Source organism: Pezoporus occidentalis, unplaced genomic scaffold, assembly GCF_034315485.1.
Source record: "Pezoporus occidentalis ecotype Australia unplaced genomic scaffold, CSIRO_AGI_Poc_V1 ctg164, whole genome shotgun sequence".
NCBI classification, from domain to species: domain Eukaryota; kingdom Metazoa; phylum Chordata; class Aves; order Psittaciformes; family Psittacidae; genus Pezoporus; species Pezoporus occidentalis.
Genome location: NW_026913466.1, coordinates 3,323,631 through 3,341,809, shown reverse-complemented (window position 1 = coordinate 3,341,809; position 18,179 = coordinate 3,323,631). Strand labels below are relative to the sequence as shown.

Sequence of the window (18,179 nt, the reverse complement as noted above, 5' to 3'; positions counted from 1 at the left end):
AGGGGAAAAAAAAAAAATCCGTTTTCCTCTTTGTTATTAATATAGCTACATCTTCAACCAGCAGTTCTGAGGATTCAAATAGCACCATGTTGTAACAGTGACAGTGGCAAAGTACAACATGGCTGGAAGGTGTGAGAGCCCTACTAATGGACAGTTGTGAAATTGCTTTATGCCTGCCATTCATTGGAATATGTTCATTGCCTGCAAAGGCTGATTTGCTATCTCTGTTCAGCAGCATATCCTTCACTTGTGAGTAAAGGTTATATTACTTCGTGGCAATCAGAGATATCTGAAGTTTCAAAGAAGACATTGTATCATTATTATAAATGTTTATATGGTGGCTATTAAATGACCATTCATTAGACTGAGCCTCTAATGGGGTGCTCTGAAAGTTCAGATTATCAAAAGCAGCCCAAAACTGTTCTTCCCCCCCCCCCCCAATAGTTTTCAAGGCTGAGTAATCTGCCTTTTATCTAGCCAGCAAATCTACATCACTTTTTATTTCTGTCAGTGGATAGCATTGTGTTTAAAGAGTTTTCATATCAATGCAGAGATCTCAGTACCTTGCAGAATCCCATTTGAGCACATTTGCAAGGCTGACAGTTGATTGAGTTTAGATATCTAATTACAGCAAGTAAAAATATCTGCATTGATCTTAAACAGGTAAATAGCTGCTTCTGAAATCCTTGGTGCAGTTACAGGGAATTTTTCTATCCTTTCAACAATAAAAAAAAGGAACAAAAAAAGTGTTATTTCAGCAGATACTTGGATTATGAAGAGATCAGATTATCAGCAAATAGGCACCATAATCACCCATGGAACAGCTCTACAAGGCTGAAACGTCTAAAAATAAGGAACATTTGCACTAGAAAGGAAATGAAGGAAGAGAAATCTTCTTGCTTTGTCCAAGCTGTTTCATGAAAACCTCTTTTTGTCCGATAGAATGCACATTTTGCACAACAGCACATAACGAGCTTCAAAAATGTGCTAGCAAGTCCAGGAAGAGCTTTACTTCCCAAAGAAGTAACTCTCATGATAGATGCCCTTTTCTGTGGATACCTATTACCTGTGGGTTTATTCTTTTTACAGACATTTTTAGGAGGAAGAATTAACAGGCAAGGTAAGAAGTTTGCCGCTCTGTATTTAGGCACATGATTCAGTGTCTTGAGGTTTTAAGCTTCAGAGATGAAGTGGAGTGAATCTTTGGTCAGTTCTGTTATTGAAAGCTGTATTTATTTTGCTATTGATGAGTTTGTTGTTATAGGGCTTTGTTTTCATTGTGCAAAGGGGACCTGGAAGAACAATATTTGTTTTAACTGGGGATGTACATTTGCCTTCTCTTGACTAAGGTTTAGGCATGCCTGCTTCAAACCTTTAGTGCCTGATGAGACAGTCTGATTAATCCAAACTGATCTACTTTATTGTACTGAAAACCATTCACTTATTTGGGGAGAATATGTGACTGAGAGGGCAACTAGATATTCCTGAAGTTACACTGGGCCAGCTTTGCAAAGCATTTATGTGGCTGAAGAGGGAAAACAGGCTACCCTAAAAACATCCAGCTGATGTTCAAGCAAAGTAGGTGCTTATTAATTACCTTGTACAGCTAATAAGCTGTTTAAACTAACCTTACCTGTTTTAACTAACAGGTAAGCACCTGGTAAATTTTTTGAGTGACCTTCAGCAGTTTAAGTGCCTATGCATTTCTTTGCTCACCAAAATACACTTGGAGATACAGTAAAAACATACATGTGTTCATGCTGGGAGCTGGAAACAGAAATGGAATTTTGTGTAATGTGATACTTCAAGTGTCTATAAGGCACACTTGCTCTGTGAGGAAAATACATCATAAAGGATTTTACATAGGTTGCAAAAAACATTCTCTGAAATAATCCTGCATATGTTTCTGGGAGACATTTGCCCTGCATTCCATTGTGTGAAAGATGACAAGCAGAGTTTTTAATGGATATTTGGGGTGTTTCAGTCCTTATAAAGCTGGAAGCAGATTATTTGAAAACTATTTTGCTATGGAACTCAGATGATCTGCTTGTTTTCTGTTTTCCTTGGTAGGGACTGAGTCATCTGTTTCTGCATCATTCAGGACAGCGTGAAATCTAGTTTGCAGTTCTTGTTTGTCTGGCTCCTAAGTCAGCCCCTGTGTCTGAGATCAGTTGAAACTGATCTCAGATGAAGTCAGTGTGATGTGTTACTGCTGCAGGGTGTTGTGAAAGTTTGTTCTGTACTTTCTGCTGTTTCTTAGGTATAATAGGTCTACTAGGTCTAAGGTATAGGTATACTAATAAATAAAGGTATACTAACAGACTAATAGGTATACTATGTCTATAATACGTATTATAGATCTAAAACTCAGAAGTTAATTATTTCAGAGTAATCTGTGAGCAGCCTTTAGGAACTGAGAAAAAGATTATGTCTATATCTGAAATAATGGAACATATGTGTTGGAATAAAGTAGTGATGACTTGCTTTCTAGCTAGTGGCATCTTAGAGCATATGTTGCCCTTAAGGATTGTCCTGAGTAATTGAGTGTCTCTGATGAGCACTGGTATCAGCCAGACTACATTACAGTGCTGTACCTAAAAATGAGAGTTTGGAGGAGCTGCTCGGTAGTGTGTTTGAATAAGTTCTTTGCTGCATTGCCTTAACATATGTAAAATGGCACTTTTTTTCTCCTTTTCCTCTCCAAAAATAAACTTGGAAATGTCAGCATCAAGACTGGCAGCATGTTTCTTGACGGGATGAGTGAAAGATCACACAGTCATTTCACAGAAGTACTACTGAAATGTGTTAACTTCTTCTGCATGCCCTTAACATGCCCAGCTGGAGAGAAGTGTTGGAAATTGTAATGGTTATGGATAATAAGCATCAGCCTCTTGGTAAGAAAAGATAAATTGAGTCATACTGATTTAGAATTAGAGAAGGCGAGCAATGAACTGCTGTGAGTCTTGTTGCACTTGATTGAATTAAATTTCAGTGAGCTTGCCCCATATGTTATGGTTCTAAGCCCTTCACTGCATTATAAATACCTCCTTTTTGCAATAAGTGCATTGACTTAGCACTGGAGAAAAGCCAGTGGGAACATCAGGATGGAGAGGGACCTTTCCAGACCCTTAAATTACTTAAAGTGTAACTTCAAATGCCAATACAATTTTGCATTAATCCTTCACCTTCTCTTGTATTTCAACTCTGCACATCAGTGCTGCTGCTTTGTGTGGCTGGAAGTGGAGGGGAAAGAAAGACTAGTCAAGCAGTTACAGAAAAGCTCTTAAAGTGATTCCACAGTTTGATAAAAGAAAGATTAAGAACTGCACATCTTTGCAGTTTACTGTTGAAAATCATGCTCTGTATTTTTCTGCACATGCAGAAATAAGTTCTAAATGCTAGATACGCTATAATGCTTATGCCCCCATAACTAACTGCTCATACTTCTGCTCCCATCTTGAACTGTCAAATAGCTGAACATTTAAATAAAATGTTTTAAATTTGAAATTCTTTTGTTGCAATATCGACCTTTTAATTTGCTCAGCATTAGACTACTGTTGAAACATTAGATAAATGGTCTCTTGTTATGTAAATAACTGTTGAGTCAGTACCCGCAGGCCATTTCCTATCTTTCTTTCCTCTCTTCTTCAATGTGGCCCTTGAAAGAGGGAATTTTATTCTGCCTCTGTGGTGTGGAAACTTAATCTTCAGACAGTCCTATGAAGGGATTGGTGAAGAACTGCAATGCCATTCTGATTAACTCTTCAGTGTGGATACTTATTATTAGCTATTAATACAGAGAAAGTGTTTGCCCTGATAAGAAAACACACAGTACTGAAGGGACTCTACTTTTGTGTGCACTTTTGCTAGACAGGAGTAAATTACTTCAATAAACATTTGCTTTGAGGTTAAAAAAAACTCCTTAAAATAGAAATAGCAGTACCACATAGGTATTATTCCAATACAAATGTGTTACTAACAGAGGGTGAAACGGTGAATAGCCATGAATCTGTTATGCAACTACAGATGAGACTTTACAAAAAAATAAAATAATATAGTATGACACTACTAGGACGTTTTATTAACGTTGTGCTAGAGAATTCTTGCTTTTTGTTCTCCACTTTAATATAGAAAAGTCAACTGAATGATAGACATTTATAAAAGTGGATGTATCTAGTGGAGCACATAATTCATGCCATGCCGTTAGAGTATTACTTTCTACTGCTTAGTCCCATAAGAGACTGTTTAGAATCTAATGCACCTTCTTGTTACAAGGTATTTTCCATTCAGCCTGCTCATGCTTATTTTACCATAAAACTGTTACATAGATGATACTAAGCAATTCTTTCTCATCTTTCATAGTTAGACTTGCATAAATGTAGACTGCAACCCTAACTCTTATTTCACTTCTGGTTTCCATGGATTAGATTCTAAGAGTTGCCCTTAGTCCAAGTGTTTCCATGGAGTATTTCAGTGGTGTGAACTGAAATGGGAACACCGTGATCTTCTGGTGTTTAAAACAAAAAGCCTCTAGGAATGAAAACAGTTAACTTCATACACTTTTTTCAATGCACTTACTGCAAAAAGGAGGTATTTATCATACGATGAAGTCACCACTATAATGTGTTAGGGCTTAGAACCATAACATATGGGGTGAGCTCACTAAAATTTAACATTCAAACACCTGCAACAAGACTCACAGCAGTCAATTGCTCACCTTCTCTAATTCTAAATCAGCCTAGTGACTGACTCAGTCAGCACACTTCTCTTACTGAGATGTTAGGGGTAAAGAAAATCTGAGTGGCATGGACAAAATAGGGAATGGCTGTTCGGTATCTCTTGCAGTACAAGAATTAGGAGGAATAACAACATCATAGCAGGAAGAAGATTTAAGCAAACAAAAAGAGGTGTTTTTTTCAATAACTGACAGAGGCTGTTGTGTTTGTTAAGAGTTTTATATTGATCTCAAAAGGGACTGAAGAGTTTCATGAAAGAAAAATATGGTGAAGGCTATGAAATAGAGATGGTCTTCCCTATCTGGAAGTAAAGCAGCTGACCAGAAACACTGGGTTGGTATTGGCAAAGCATAGCTGAAAGCCTTTGGAAGATCAATAAAATGAATATGCAGTTTTATTCCCAAATAGTAAACAAATCTGGATATGAATTCACTGGGAAGGTCTTGGCTACTAAGTGGCTTTGAAAGTAGTCAGGGAAGCTGATGTTTGTCAAGTAACTGTCGAATGTTATTCATTCAATAAGCAGCTATTTTATGGAGGAAATTTTAAATTACATCTTATGATAACAAGTTGTTAAAGGTTTATGGAAACATCATGGCTAATTTTATGCACATTATTTGGAGAGCTCCATCATGGAAACAATGAATGAACATAATTTCCTTTTCCAAGAGAAATGGTTGTTGCAGAGATAAGAAGTTACAATTATGATGACAAGGAATTGAGATGATTTGAGGAGAATATATTCAGTTTTACATATTCCTGAAGTTTCTATATTTTACAATGTGAACTATGGAAGTACTTTCTGAGTCTGCCTTTCCTCAATAACCAGGAGGCTACACTGCTTCTGCTTGCTAAGTCATTAGATATTAGTACGGTGCTAAATTTGCCCTTGTCCCAGATGACCCAAAGGGGAAAAGCTGTCTGTTTGATTGCAATAATAATAGCTTTTAACAATTGGATTTACTTAACTAGATGTTAATGGATCCACTTACAACCTTCTGCAACAAGAGTTTGTGAATGTTACACAAGACTGGAGGGAGCTGCAGGCAAAAATTAGAGGACATCTGGTGAATTAAAGGTTATGAACTGCCAAGCTCTATTGAAGGAAAACTACATTGCAAAAAAGGTCTCAGTCAGTGCTGAACATGAAAAAGAATTATGTAAAGATTAATTGTGGATAATGGTTCGAACCACCTTGTTATTGTGTAGTTTCAGTTTTCACATCAGAAGGAAAATAGAGGTGGTCTGAAAAAAAATAGGATCGATTATAAATGAGAAGTTGGAGTTTGTTCTTTCTTTTCCATTGTTCTCTTGTTTTACTTTGGGCAGAAATGTAGAAAGGAGTGTGAAGGCTGTGCATGGTTATGAAATCTGTCATTCAGAAACTTGATTAAGTTTCTGTATACAATAATCATTCAAGAAAAGCAAATGACTGATGCACTGAAATTGGGCAGCTGCGATATCCCCAACTTTGTGCAAGGTGATAAACAGCACTTTAAATAGACAGCTATTTGCAATTTCACTTAAGCAGAACAGTAATTTGGGCCCAGATACACATGTTTCTGATCCTTTTCCCTCACCCACAACTATTTAACTGCAACAATTTTTGACCTGTCCCACTCCAAGCACAAGAAAGCTTTATCACCATTAACTGCAAGTTTGCTTATCAGTTAAGAGGGATACCCATGTGGAAACATAGCTAGATGGCTAACACACTCTTCCATGACAAAAAAAGCAGCTTCTGCATTTATCTGGTTGACTAGGCTCAAGTATAATTCCCAGAGTCTTCCTTAGGCAGGAGTTTCATGTATTGCCAAGAAGAAAACTACAAGGGAACTTAAATAAACGACTGCACTGCATATGTGTGTAATTGTAAGCTGTATGACCCACAGCTGTTGCAATAGCAACGCAAGAATTTACATGGAGAGGGAGCATTTTTCCCCTCTTTATCATACATGGATGCTTATGTCTTCACTGATAATATTTTCTGGTATTTTCTTATGCACAGTAAAAACTAAAACTTTACAAATTTGAATTAGATTTTCATTAGAGCACATCTGGTGTTACGCTCACAATATATGCTGTACAGTTAAAATACCAGAGTTGAGAAAGTTTATCATCCCTGCTGTACTAACTTTACAGTTCACAGTGACTGTTTCTGAATCTTCATTTCTTCATATTAGAGCATGCTGACAGCTTTTCTCAACAGCCTTCATAATAACACATATTCATAGAATCACAGATTCACAGAATCATAGAACAGTTTGATAGTGCTAATTGTAGATCAGGTATATTGACAGACTGAAAATACAATGTTTCAGTTTGCAAACTACTATTACTATAGCTACCAATTAAATCAGAGTCGGAAACTGCCAGGCCAATGCTTTGTTATACACTCAGTCTGCATGAGAACATGAGGAATATGATGTGTTGTAAAACATTCTGCAAATGATACAATACAAAGCAATGCTAGTCGTATCTTCTGTGTGCTATGTGTACAACTATATACAGCCTATAGCAGTGACCTCACTTTTAGTTTCTCCAGAATAAGACAAAAAGAAATGACTGGGCAGATATTGGCTGAAGTGTTTAGAAAAGAACTGCCCCTTGGTTATGCTTCTCTAAGCACTGTCCTCCCAGACTACTGATCCATTCCTTTACCATATAGTTTCATATACTTTCAGTGAAGCACTGTTCCATTGGAGATGATGGTAAAATTCTCACTCTCTTCAGTGAAATCAGGATTTAAGTGTACGCCACATACTACAGCTTCACTACAACTACAATTCAACACCTGAAAACAAGATTACCCGGAAGCCCCTTGCTAAGGCTAAGGGTGTTTTCTATTCTAAGTAAAAAATTAACTTAAAAGTTCTTAAATTCCACTATCTTATTTTTTACCAAACAGTCCTATTTTGGTGTACTCAGGAATTACTGTATGCACACATTTATGGTGTTTAGTATCTTTAATGGACATTTCTAAAAATTGCAGTTATTTATTCCTTTTAAATGATTTGATAAAAAATATTCTAACTATACAGTCCAAACGTGATCTTCATTTCTGTATTTGCTCTTGTCAGGGATGATGTTCATTACTAGCATTTGGAGATTTGGTGGTAAGCGTAAATTCTACTGTTCTTCACTTCTGTATCAGCAGTAGGCTCACTACACCTTCTTAAAGACCTGCTTACACTTGACTCCACACACTCTTATTTCCTAGGAAGAGAAAATAATTAAAAAATACAAGTTAGGGCACACGCATTATATATTCACAAAATCATAGAATGGTTTGGGGTGGAAGGGGCTTTAAAGATCATCATTCTCTTCTCCAGGCTAAACCAGCCCAGCTCTCTCAGCCTGGCTCCAGAGCAGAGCTGCTCCAGCCCTCACAGCATCTCCATGGCCTCCTCTGGGCTCGCTCCAGCAGCTCCATGTCCCTCTTGTGCTGTCACCACAGAGCTGGATCAGGACTGCAGGGGGGTCTCCCCAGAGTGCAGCAGAGGGGGAGAATCTCCTCCCTTGACCTGCTGCTCACTCTCTGGGGATGCAGCCCAGCACAGGGGTGGTTCCTGGGCTCTGAGCACACACTGCCAGGTTATGGGGAGCTTCTCATCATGAGCACTCCCAAGTCCTCCTCCTCAGGGCTGCTCTCCATCCACTCTCTGCCCAGCCTGTAGTTGTGCTTGGGATTGCCTTGACCTAGGTGCAGGAACTTTCCTCGCTCCTGAGCTTGCAGAAAGTGATCCTGGGAATTTATGCACATTTTCTTATGGGAACTTTGATAAAATGACATATTGAAAAAAACCTGACACTAAGGCAATAACCTTATTGGCATACGTTACTAGTTCCTAGTAAGAGAAGGTGTTTCATGATGAATTGACGAAACCAAGACTGGTACAGTGATTTTAGTCAGGACCTGTATATGGGTAACCTGAAAGAAGGAGTGTGCAATAAGGGTGAAGAGATCTGCTGACAGTGACAAAAACCTACAAAGCAGAAGCAACCAGTACAATAGAAAAGGGCAATAAAAATCAAAAGGAAGTGGAGAATGGTCAAATAAGTCATTCACATAAAATAGACCCTAAGGAGGAAAAAGAACTACAAAGTACAGACCATAGATGAAATGGAGAAAATAGGAAGCAATAAACTACTAAGAGATGTGGTACTACTTGCTAAAGAACTGTGGAAAGAATTGAATTAACACTTGGCTCATTGTGTAAAGTTCAATAGGATCATAAAGCTATCAAAGTATCAATTTTTTAGAGGTAACTACCCATTGTATCAAAGGGCTCTCAGGAGTACAGGACCTAGTAATCTTAGCTGCTCAAAACCCAGATAGTAAATGGGACTCTTGTACTCTATGTTTAATGGAGAAAGTTACATTAGTAAGGATCCAGAGAAATAAAAAAGACATCTTTTGAAGTTCATGAAATGTAAAAAGTGATCAGACTGAAATATTGGGGACTGGTCTCTAAAATACTTGGTTACTTCCTTTGCATGAAGTAATTTTGCACTGACTTGTATACACGAGAGACAGATTGTGATAAACTATACGAGTGCGAGAGTGCATGGATGCCTGCATGAGCTGGTAGGTATAATACAGAACTTTTCACAGCCTTCTGAAAAAGCAGCCTCAGAGCAGTCATGTTACCCTGAAGCGGCACTAGATACACGTTTGAGCAACTGAATCTGATTTTATGACTTCTACAACCAAACTCTATACAGTGTCAGGTATAAAAAGCGGTCTGGCCTTCAGGTCCATGGCTAGGTTGCATGACTAGAGCATCAGTGTAAGGATAGCAGCCATCAGAGCTAAATAAAAAGGTCTTGGGGACAGGAAATGGGTAGAGATAATGACCATGGAGCTGGCAAGTGACAAACCAGGATGCCAATACAGATAAATCCAATAGCAACTCGTGCTGTTGCTTCATATATGTGCAGATGAGTGCACACGTGTATGATTGCAGCAAGGTCTAAGTTAAACTACTAGGCTGGACACTGTATGGCTAACGGCAAGCTGTTTGCCAGCAGAGAATCTGAAAGGCACCATGGTGTCATGGCACCAACTGTTACGAGGCTGGGAGGCAGTATGGCAATACTGTACTGTGTTTGTGTAGAGACAGAGGGAATATGTGTACACAGGTAATTCTGGAGTCTCCTTTTCATAAGGAGACTCCCCCTACTTTCCGTGAGCCCATGACCTCAGCTGCAATGGTGGTCCCTACACCACTTACCCCTCCCTACCTGCATTATATAAAGTATGTAGTTTAGATGGCAAGATCTGTCATATACATTCCTTTCCCAAACTGGTTTCTGGGGTTTCCAGTACTACCTAAAAATTGTATTTAGTAGTAACAGGTCTGGGGTACTTCGCAAAGATTTCATAACTCTGTTGCCAATTTGAACATTTACAGAACATCAATTTAGACTGCTGAATGCTGATAATACTGAACAGTGGACAGAAATAAAAGTTGCATTTTATTATGTCAGCAGGAAGACTGCCTTTTACCCACAGTGATGACCTATAAACAGCTATGCGAGAAAAGAATAGGAATCTTATTTCAGGTCCTATTAACTTAGATACATAGAAATTATGATCTAAAAGAAGATGACATTTCAAAAACTTAATTGCTGTTTTAGGTCTCTAGGCACTAATGTGATCTGGCCTGTAATTATTGTAGAGGAACAATGGTGTATTTTCACTTTATGGCTTATTGTTGGATGCACAATTTCATCAGCTCCCATACTGCATAATTCACAGACTGTATGAAGGACATGCTGTTAAATGTCTTCTTCAGAATAAACATTTCAAACTGGTTTGTCTTGACAGGCAGTTAACAGAGAGTACTGCTTTGAAATCATGCAGTCTTCGTACAGGACATAAAACCGTAATGGCTCCAAATTAAATTGTTGCTTAAGAAACAAGTCAAATGCCAAACCAATACACAATTATGTCAGTGTAAGCCAAGATAACATAGCACACAACCTGCATTACATCTATTTTAATAGTGGCATTTAAAACCTGTTGTATGATCTTACCAGGTGCATTTCATCTCCTTCAATCCACTGGGTCCAACCACGACCTTCTTTTTCTCCATTCTGTACACAAAGAAGTTTATCTCCATCCCAAGACACAGTGGTCTAACAAAATAGACATGTTCAGCGTTACTACAGTGTTCTCTGGTATTATGATTACCTTCCTTAAAGCAGAACTTCTCTCTAATGTAATAAATGATTAACATTTATCTCATAAGAAGAATAATTGTAGAGTGTTGTAACACTTAGGATACATACAAAAGAAATGAGCTTAAAGAGAAAGCTGCTGCCCAACTGCCTGTCAAAAACCTGGAAGGATGAGATAAAGCTGTTTAAAGGCAAGAAAAATATGGTAAAACTAATTGCACTCTTCCCTTCCTTCTGAGAGTTAAGAGCAGCAGAAAGGAGGTGCAGCCTAACACTGTATCTGCAAAAGGAGCTGAAAACTTGAGATTGTTTGGTTTTTCCACTGTAAGACAGATTCCCCAGCTGCTCTACTTGAAAGAGTACCACCTCCTGGCAGCTATGGATGACCAAGGCTTTTTGAACCCTGTGCTGTTCTTTCCCCATATCTTAATCTGCTTTCTGTCATCGAGCAGAACAGTTTGGAAGCATCAGCAAATGGGTAACTTGCCAGCACCCTGCTTTGTGTAAGAGTAGCAGGAGAGCTACTTGAGCCAGGACTGACAGAGTAAGAGTTCAGTGTTGCAGGGTTTGATGCAGCACTGCTGTGAATATTGGTGCTGTCCTGAGTTGTTCAGTAGATTCTGATTCAGAAAACTACTTAAATGTATGAGGGTGCATCTTACAGTCTTTACTGACACTTTGCCTTCCACCTCTCCCGAAGATAAAGAGAAGCAATACTCAGTAAAATATTTAAACAGGGAAAGGGAATAGCAGCAACATGAGGACAGTTTAACATCAATATTACCACATGGCTTTTAAACCAGCTTTTTGGAAGTGAAGCTGAGGACTAAATATGGATTTAGTGTCTACCCTGTAAAAGCCTTCAGCCACTGCCTGTATGAGCGGTCAAATGTGGAGAGAAAATAAATTCTGATCTATCAATAAAGGAAAACTTAATGGATCCATCCTGTATAGTTTCTAAGAAGTCAGCCTACCTTTGTCATTCTGGGAACTAAACCCAGTTCAACACTGAAGAACTATGCAGCCCTATTTATTTCATTTCTGCATGTCACAAACTATTAATTCTTAAATGATAACCATGATAGCCACTATCTTTACATGGGTACAGCTAGCAGTCTCCTCCCCTGAGAAGCTTTAGGCTAAACAGGCATGGAAAATTAATTACTAAAAAGAGTTCCAGCACAGATAATCATAGGCAAGGCATTGTTATTGATCCTATATAGTCTGTTTGCACCATTTGGGGTCTCTGAAAAACAAACTCTTGCGTCCTTGCTAAAAATCTCTACAATTTGGAAAATGCATTCACAAATTCTTCTGTTCGCTCTTGTAAAATGACATATTTAAACCAAGTAGTAGGTAACATTTTTAAAAGCCATATTCTTATAATGTATAAAATGCTTATGCAGGAAGGAACATTTGGATAAAGCTATTTAACGTATGTAGTTAATGTGGTCATCATAGTTTAAGCCCTCTTCTATGTCTGATTTGAATCTGTAGACATCCAGTTGGAGATACAAGATAAAAAGTAATACTAGTCAAAGTGAAACCTGTTTAATTTGCAAGTTAACCTATCAAAGAAATTCTGATGATTCTAAAAAATTAATATATCAGAAAATGAACATTATTTCTACTGATGACTTGTAGATGTGAGGAATACTGGGAACGATGCATTTGTATTTACAATTTCGTTTAGTAACAGCACTTATTTTTATCCATTGAGTATTAGTTCAGAATAGTTTAACCACTAAACTAGCTTAATAGTTAAATTTAGTGGGTTTGTATATGAATTCAAAGGCAATATACTGTAATAAAGTAAGATCCAACTTTATTAGTACTATTAATGTTCTAAGTCAGTTGAGGAAGTTATTAGTCTTAATAAATGCTCACTAGCTTAGTACACTTGGGGCAATTGAGAAATATTTGTATCATTGCAATGAGATGTTAACTTTTTCAGCCTCCAGGGTGCTGGAAATTGTTTCATCTCAGAAAACAACACACTTGTTTTTCCAGTCAAGATTACATACTGCTTTTGGCAATTTGGTGATAACCACAAAGAGTGCAATCCCAAAGACCGTTAACCAAGGTGTTCTATCATCCAATATTCTCAGTTACCATCCTCTGTCTTCCCTTTGAGAAATATAAACACTGAAGGGATATGAGTAAATCATACAGTTTCTGATTTTTGTATATGGCTGGTTTCCTATGAAGGTTATAAAGGAGAGAATATATTGCAGGAGAACACAATGTCCTCTTCTTTGTTAGCAGGAACAACCACTTGATGACAGGAAGATTAATCAGTGTTTTTATCTTCCTTTCTTTAGGTCAAACTGTAATGTCTCAGACGATAAAAGACACAACTAATACAGAAGAAGGAAACTTCTCTTTTAACTCAGATTGAAGTAAGCTCTTCCATTCTAAATATCTCTATTGAGACACACATTGAGCATTAGTTTGGGTTGGAGTTACTGTGGCTGTTATACACTGGCTGCTTCTAATAGTCCACCCTTTACCAACAGCAAATACTTGCCTTAGAACATTTCCAAATATTTGGGTCAGAACATTACAATAACAGTAACAACGATAATATTTTAAAAATAATTGTATTACTAAATACAATCTCTTTTGTGGTATGTAAGAGCAATGATTCATTTTTAAAGATCAGATCAGGATATTGCTGTTGTATAATTAAGAGTCAAGCACTCATTTGACCAGTAAGGCATCTCTGTATGAACCTTTAGCTGCTGTTGTTTTCCTCTCCCACCACACACATATTATCAAGATAAAGAAATGCTTTCTATGTAAAGTAGCTTTTCTTAGAAAAGTAGGCTTTTATAGTTAACCTTGTTTGCCACCATTTTAATAATAGCATTACTTAAGGTTTGCTTGATTACAGAGCCTGAGCTACTGTCCTCTATCTGGGACAACTGAAAAATCTTTGCCAGAGTTTGGTGTCCACAGCATCCCAGGCACACAGTTCCTATTCTTCATCTTCCTCCACAAACAAGAGGAGGAGAAGTAGATAAACTCTGAAGACATTGGAAAGCTGCAGTTTCCTGATGGCCACAGAACCAAAGAGATGAAAATGCAGTTTTTCTCTAAAACTGAAAGCTCCTACCTTGTACTACTTGTAGGATAAATGGAAGACTTCATTTATTCCTTTCAATTAAGTAGTATATAATCTAGTTTGTCATAAGCAAGTTAAAGTTTTGCTCACTTACTACGTAATCATACAAATACTTCTTGGGTCAAATGCATATAATTCTGTATGAAATTTCAAAAGAAAAGAGTGATTAATGTCATCAGTTAATAGTATGATTAAAAATACTGAAGGAGCACAAGAAAACTTAATGGAGAGAAAAGACTGAGTCTTGCTTCAATTTAACTTTTGTCAAAAACTGTAACTACTATTATTGCACATCTTTTGGATTATATACCCTTTATTCTTGCTGTTTAATAATAGAGAATGGAGCTCCTCTGGGAGAAGTTCTCGAAGCCTAATAACACCAAAAATGTTCACATTTTCTTCAGCTACATGATATTTCTGTAGTCTTACAGGTTTTTTTTTGTGTATTTAGATATTTTCCCTTTATTACTTTGCCATTTACGTACTTCTGTTAGTGATTTAATCTTTGTGTTATGAAGATTCAAATATATGTGCATAGCAACACCACCTTCCTGAAAATTAGAGCTCGAAGAAATGATCAAGTATTCTCGTTACTGTTTTCAGTACTGAGACAAGGCAGATTTATTAAATGAACTATTAAGTAAAACCAGACCAAATCTACTGACTATGTATCTGCACTTTCTCTAGGCAGCAGTAACAGCAATAAAGTCCTGCAGAATTACAACAGGTATTACTTTCAGCTTCTAGCAGCAAGTCAGACTGACCCCCAGCCAGAGATGCTGACTTTTATGATTTACTGAAAGAATCATCAACCTATTTTATCAGAGAACTTTGCATTTCCCAGTGATGTCTAAGTTGAAAAACATTTGATGCTGGCTCTAAGCAATATTTCTCATTCCCATGCTGGCTATCCCTAGCATGCAGTTGAAGATACATAATGTATTTTACAGGTGAATGAAATAAAATAACATTTTTTAAGTAGCCCACAAAGATTTTTTGTTAATGCTACATAGATTTGATACATTGCATTTACAAACATGAATTGCAGCTACCAACCTTCATCAAAAATATGTTATTGATTTCCCATCTGTAGGAGAAATATATCATATACCACTATCAGCTCTGCTCTTCTACTTCCCTTCAGAGTGTGTTCTCTATATGGTGCTGCAGAAAATGACTGCAATGTTCTAAACAAGCAATGACGCACTCCGTGCTCCATGTCAATCCAGTAATTCTCTGCTTATGAGCATGACCGGTCATTTTACAACTGTACTTACAATTTAAGAAGGATTAAACAATAGAAAGGAACTGTTTAAGTCAGGTGACACAGTCAAATCCAGCTTGAGCTGTACCCTGTATTGTATTTACAAAAAACACCAAAGAAATTTTTGACCTAAAATTTTTGGTCAATTATGGCAACTTATCCAACAAGGTATTTAATAGCTTCTCAAGATACAGCAGTTTCATCTGTACCAAGTATCAAAGTCATTTAAAAAACCTCTTTAAGCTAAGCAGTCTGCAGGGGAAATTTTCATCAAATGAAGTCCTAATGGAATAAACTGATGTTGATATTACAGGCAAAATCAAATGTAACTAGGAAGGGGCATTCTGTAATGTTGTAGTCCCAACCTATGACCTATGTGCATTGCTAACAGTAGGGATACAACCATGTTCAGGGTTTGTCATCTCTCCATCCTGTAACTTCTTTTATGTCATCAAATCTCCATCTGGCATGTTGGTGACAGACAGATAAACTACTGAGAAAACAACAACAAAGCCAACAGAAAATATAGTGGTAGTGTTCCTGGATTTTATCTATATATATTGCTAGAAAAAAGTTTACACACTTAACCATCCTTTAGCTAGGTTGAATGATACAATCTATATCGACCTTTCTTTCCCTTAACTAACTTCAGTTCACTCCCGTGGAAGCACTTAGAAATCTAACCTCCCATTTCACCACTCCTGTTTTTAGCCATGCAACACCAGGACTCCCAAAGTTAATTCACAGAAGACAGTTGAGTGTACAGTACAACTAATCTTTCACCTTGTGGGGCTGGTAGATGTGATGTCTCATAGTAGGTATCTATAGTTAGAGGACTCTGAAGTATGTTCATGCCATTACAAACTTGCTCAAATTGTTACGGAAAGACAAGCTGGTTATAATCCGGGCATTCTGCACCCAGTTGAGAAAACTACTGAAGTTCACAGTAGTCAAAAGCTGAAGCATTTCTAGAAGCAGTATTTCACTTCTGTGATTGTCAGCACCTCCACTGCTAGCAAAGAGACTTAGGACTGGATTGACAAATTTAAGATCCAAGGGTAAGCTTCTGTCAGATAGGATCAGACTCGAAATGTTTCAATTCCTTACTTTGAATCCTTGTTCAAAACAGCAACGAAGACAAGCAATAACTAAAGACATGTTCCAGGAATGGATATTTGCCAAAACTGAAGGCTATGCAGGTGACAAAATGTGGTAGGAGAAGTAGAATCAATGTTTTGGACAGTGCATAATGTTTTATTTATTAGGAATGGTGGATTCTTTTTCTTTTAATGAAACAAAATTGTATACAAATAATACAAAAATAGGAAGACTTGTGTATATCCTATGCCAGGGAAGAAGTACAAAACAGCACATCTGATCTGTGCAAGGATCAGAATTGATTCTAAGACACTCCCTTTTAAAATTAATTTATATAATTATCTCCCATGTAATTTTAGCAAGATGCAATCGTACATAATACTAATGGTTTGTCATTCAAAACTGGATTTGCTAAATCTGGTTGTCAGGCTTTCAGCTGATCCTTTCTGATCGCACTTTCTGCATTCATAATTCTCAGAGCTTTTTAGGATTCAGAGAGAGCTGAAAAGCCCATCCCAAATCACCTAACCTACAAGACTTCAACATGTTAGCAGAGGTTTTGTGAATAGCCCATCCCAAATCACCTAACCTACAAGACTTCAACATGTTAGCAGAGGTTTTGTGAATAACTAGCTCAAAGCTTGTGATCACTCTCGGGTTTTAGACATGAATCCAGCACTGTAAAATGTGAATTTAATGACATCTTAAATTATATGGCAAAAGATTGAAGAGATCTCACCTGATATCACCACACAAATGTGCTGATCATATCGCTTACAGGTAATAAACAGTAAGGCCAAAAGAGCATGCAGTGTGAAGCAAGGCAGAAAAAAGGAAACAGTTCTTTACTGAGGCACAGAGGCTGAATGAACTGGAGTATTACAGAGCCTGAGACAGCTCCAAGTAGGTATCTCTGTTCACCAGAGCCCCAGAAGGGCTGACTGGAGGACTGCTCTTCCTCACTTGTGGACAACAGTTTGTAAGAGGTCAGAAGTATCAACAGAAAACGACATGAAGACTACCTCCTTTGAAGTAAAACCCCTCAAAAGTCAGAGATTATTCCAATGAGGAGCTGGGGAATCTACAGTACTGCAAAGGGAGGGCACTGGATTTGAGAGGAGACTAGTATGTACACACAGTCAATACCATAAACCCACCTCCCAGCAACAGTAATTCTACAACAGTCCTTGTTCCAACAAAGCGTATGAGAAAATACAAGCCAAAAAGAAAAGGACAGCATTTGAAGAGGTTAGGAAACAAAACAACTGAGTCAGAAGGATCAAGTAAAGACATATTGTTGATCTCGCATCTTACTAGACAGGAGCAAAATATTTTGAGTCTTCTCACCCTGGGAGGGATCCCTACTAAAAACCCAAGTATTGGAAGGTTGTTTGTTGTTTTTCTGGCAGCAAAGTCTTCATTCCAATACCTACTCTAGACTAACTTCACAGCTGTGAATTCCATTTGTGGAACAGAGGAACCCTGCTTAAATAGTTAATAAACTCCATAAGCCATGCGATTTTGTAACAGGGCTTTATTCTGACCTGGCAGCAGTAGAAATCAAACTATGTTGAGAACAACTAAACTTCATTGCATTGCTCCTGAATACAAACTAGAGAGGAATGGTTTTCACATTAGGAATGTTTGTTATTTAAAACAGAGCCATGATCAGTTTCAAACACCTTGCCACCTGTCACAAGTAACAGAAGGATTGGCCTGATGCCTGTGAACAGTCCTTATGTGGTTTAATCATTAAATGCCCATATATTCAGGA

General features: G+C 37.6%; 2 protein-coding genes across 2 annotated transcripts in view; both read right to left on the bottom strand.

Moving 5' to 3' along the window:
• RBP2 (retinol binding protein 2) overlaps positions 1-13,516 on the bottom strand; it is a 30,851-nt gene extending 17,335 nt beyond the window's left edge. Inside the window, exon 1 of the mRNA XM_062613226.1 lies at positions 10,776-13,516. Within this exon, the coding sequence (XP_062469210.1) occupies positions 10,776-10,978 (203 nt within the window). The 5' untranslated portion in view covers positions 10,979-13,516. The remainder of the gene's footprint in view (positions 1-10,775) is intronic.
• The window catches only part of RBP1 (retinol binding protein 1), a 32,734-nt gene that overhangs the window by 8,856 nt on the left and 5,699 nt on the right, over positions 1-18,179 (bottom strand). The gene's annotated exons all lie outside the window — the stretch shown is intronic.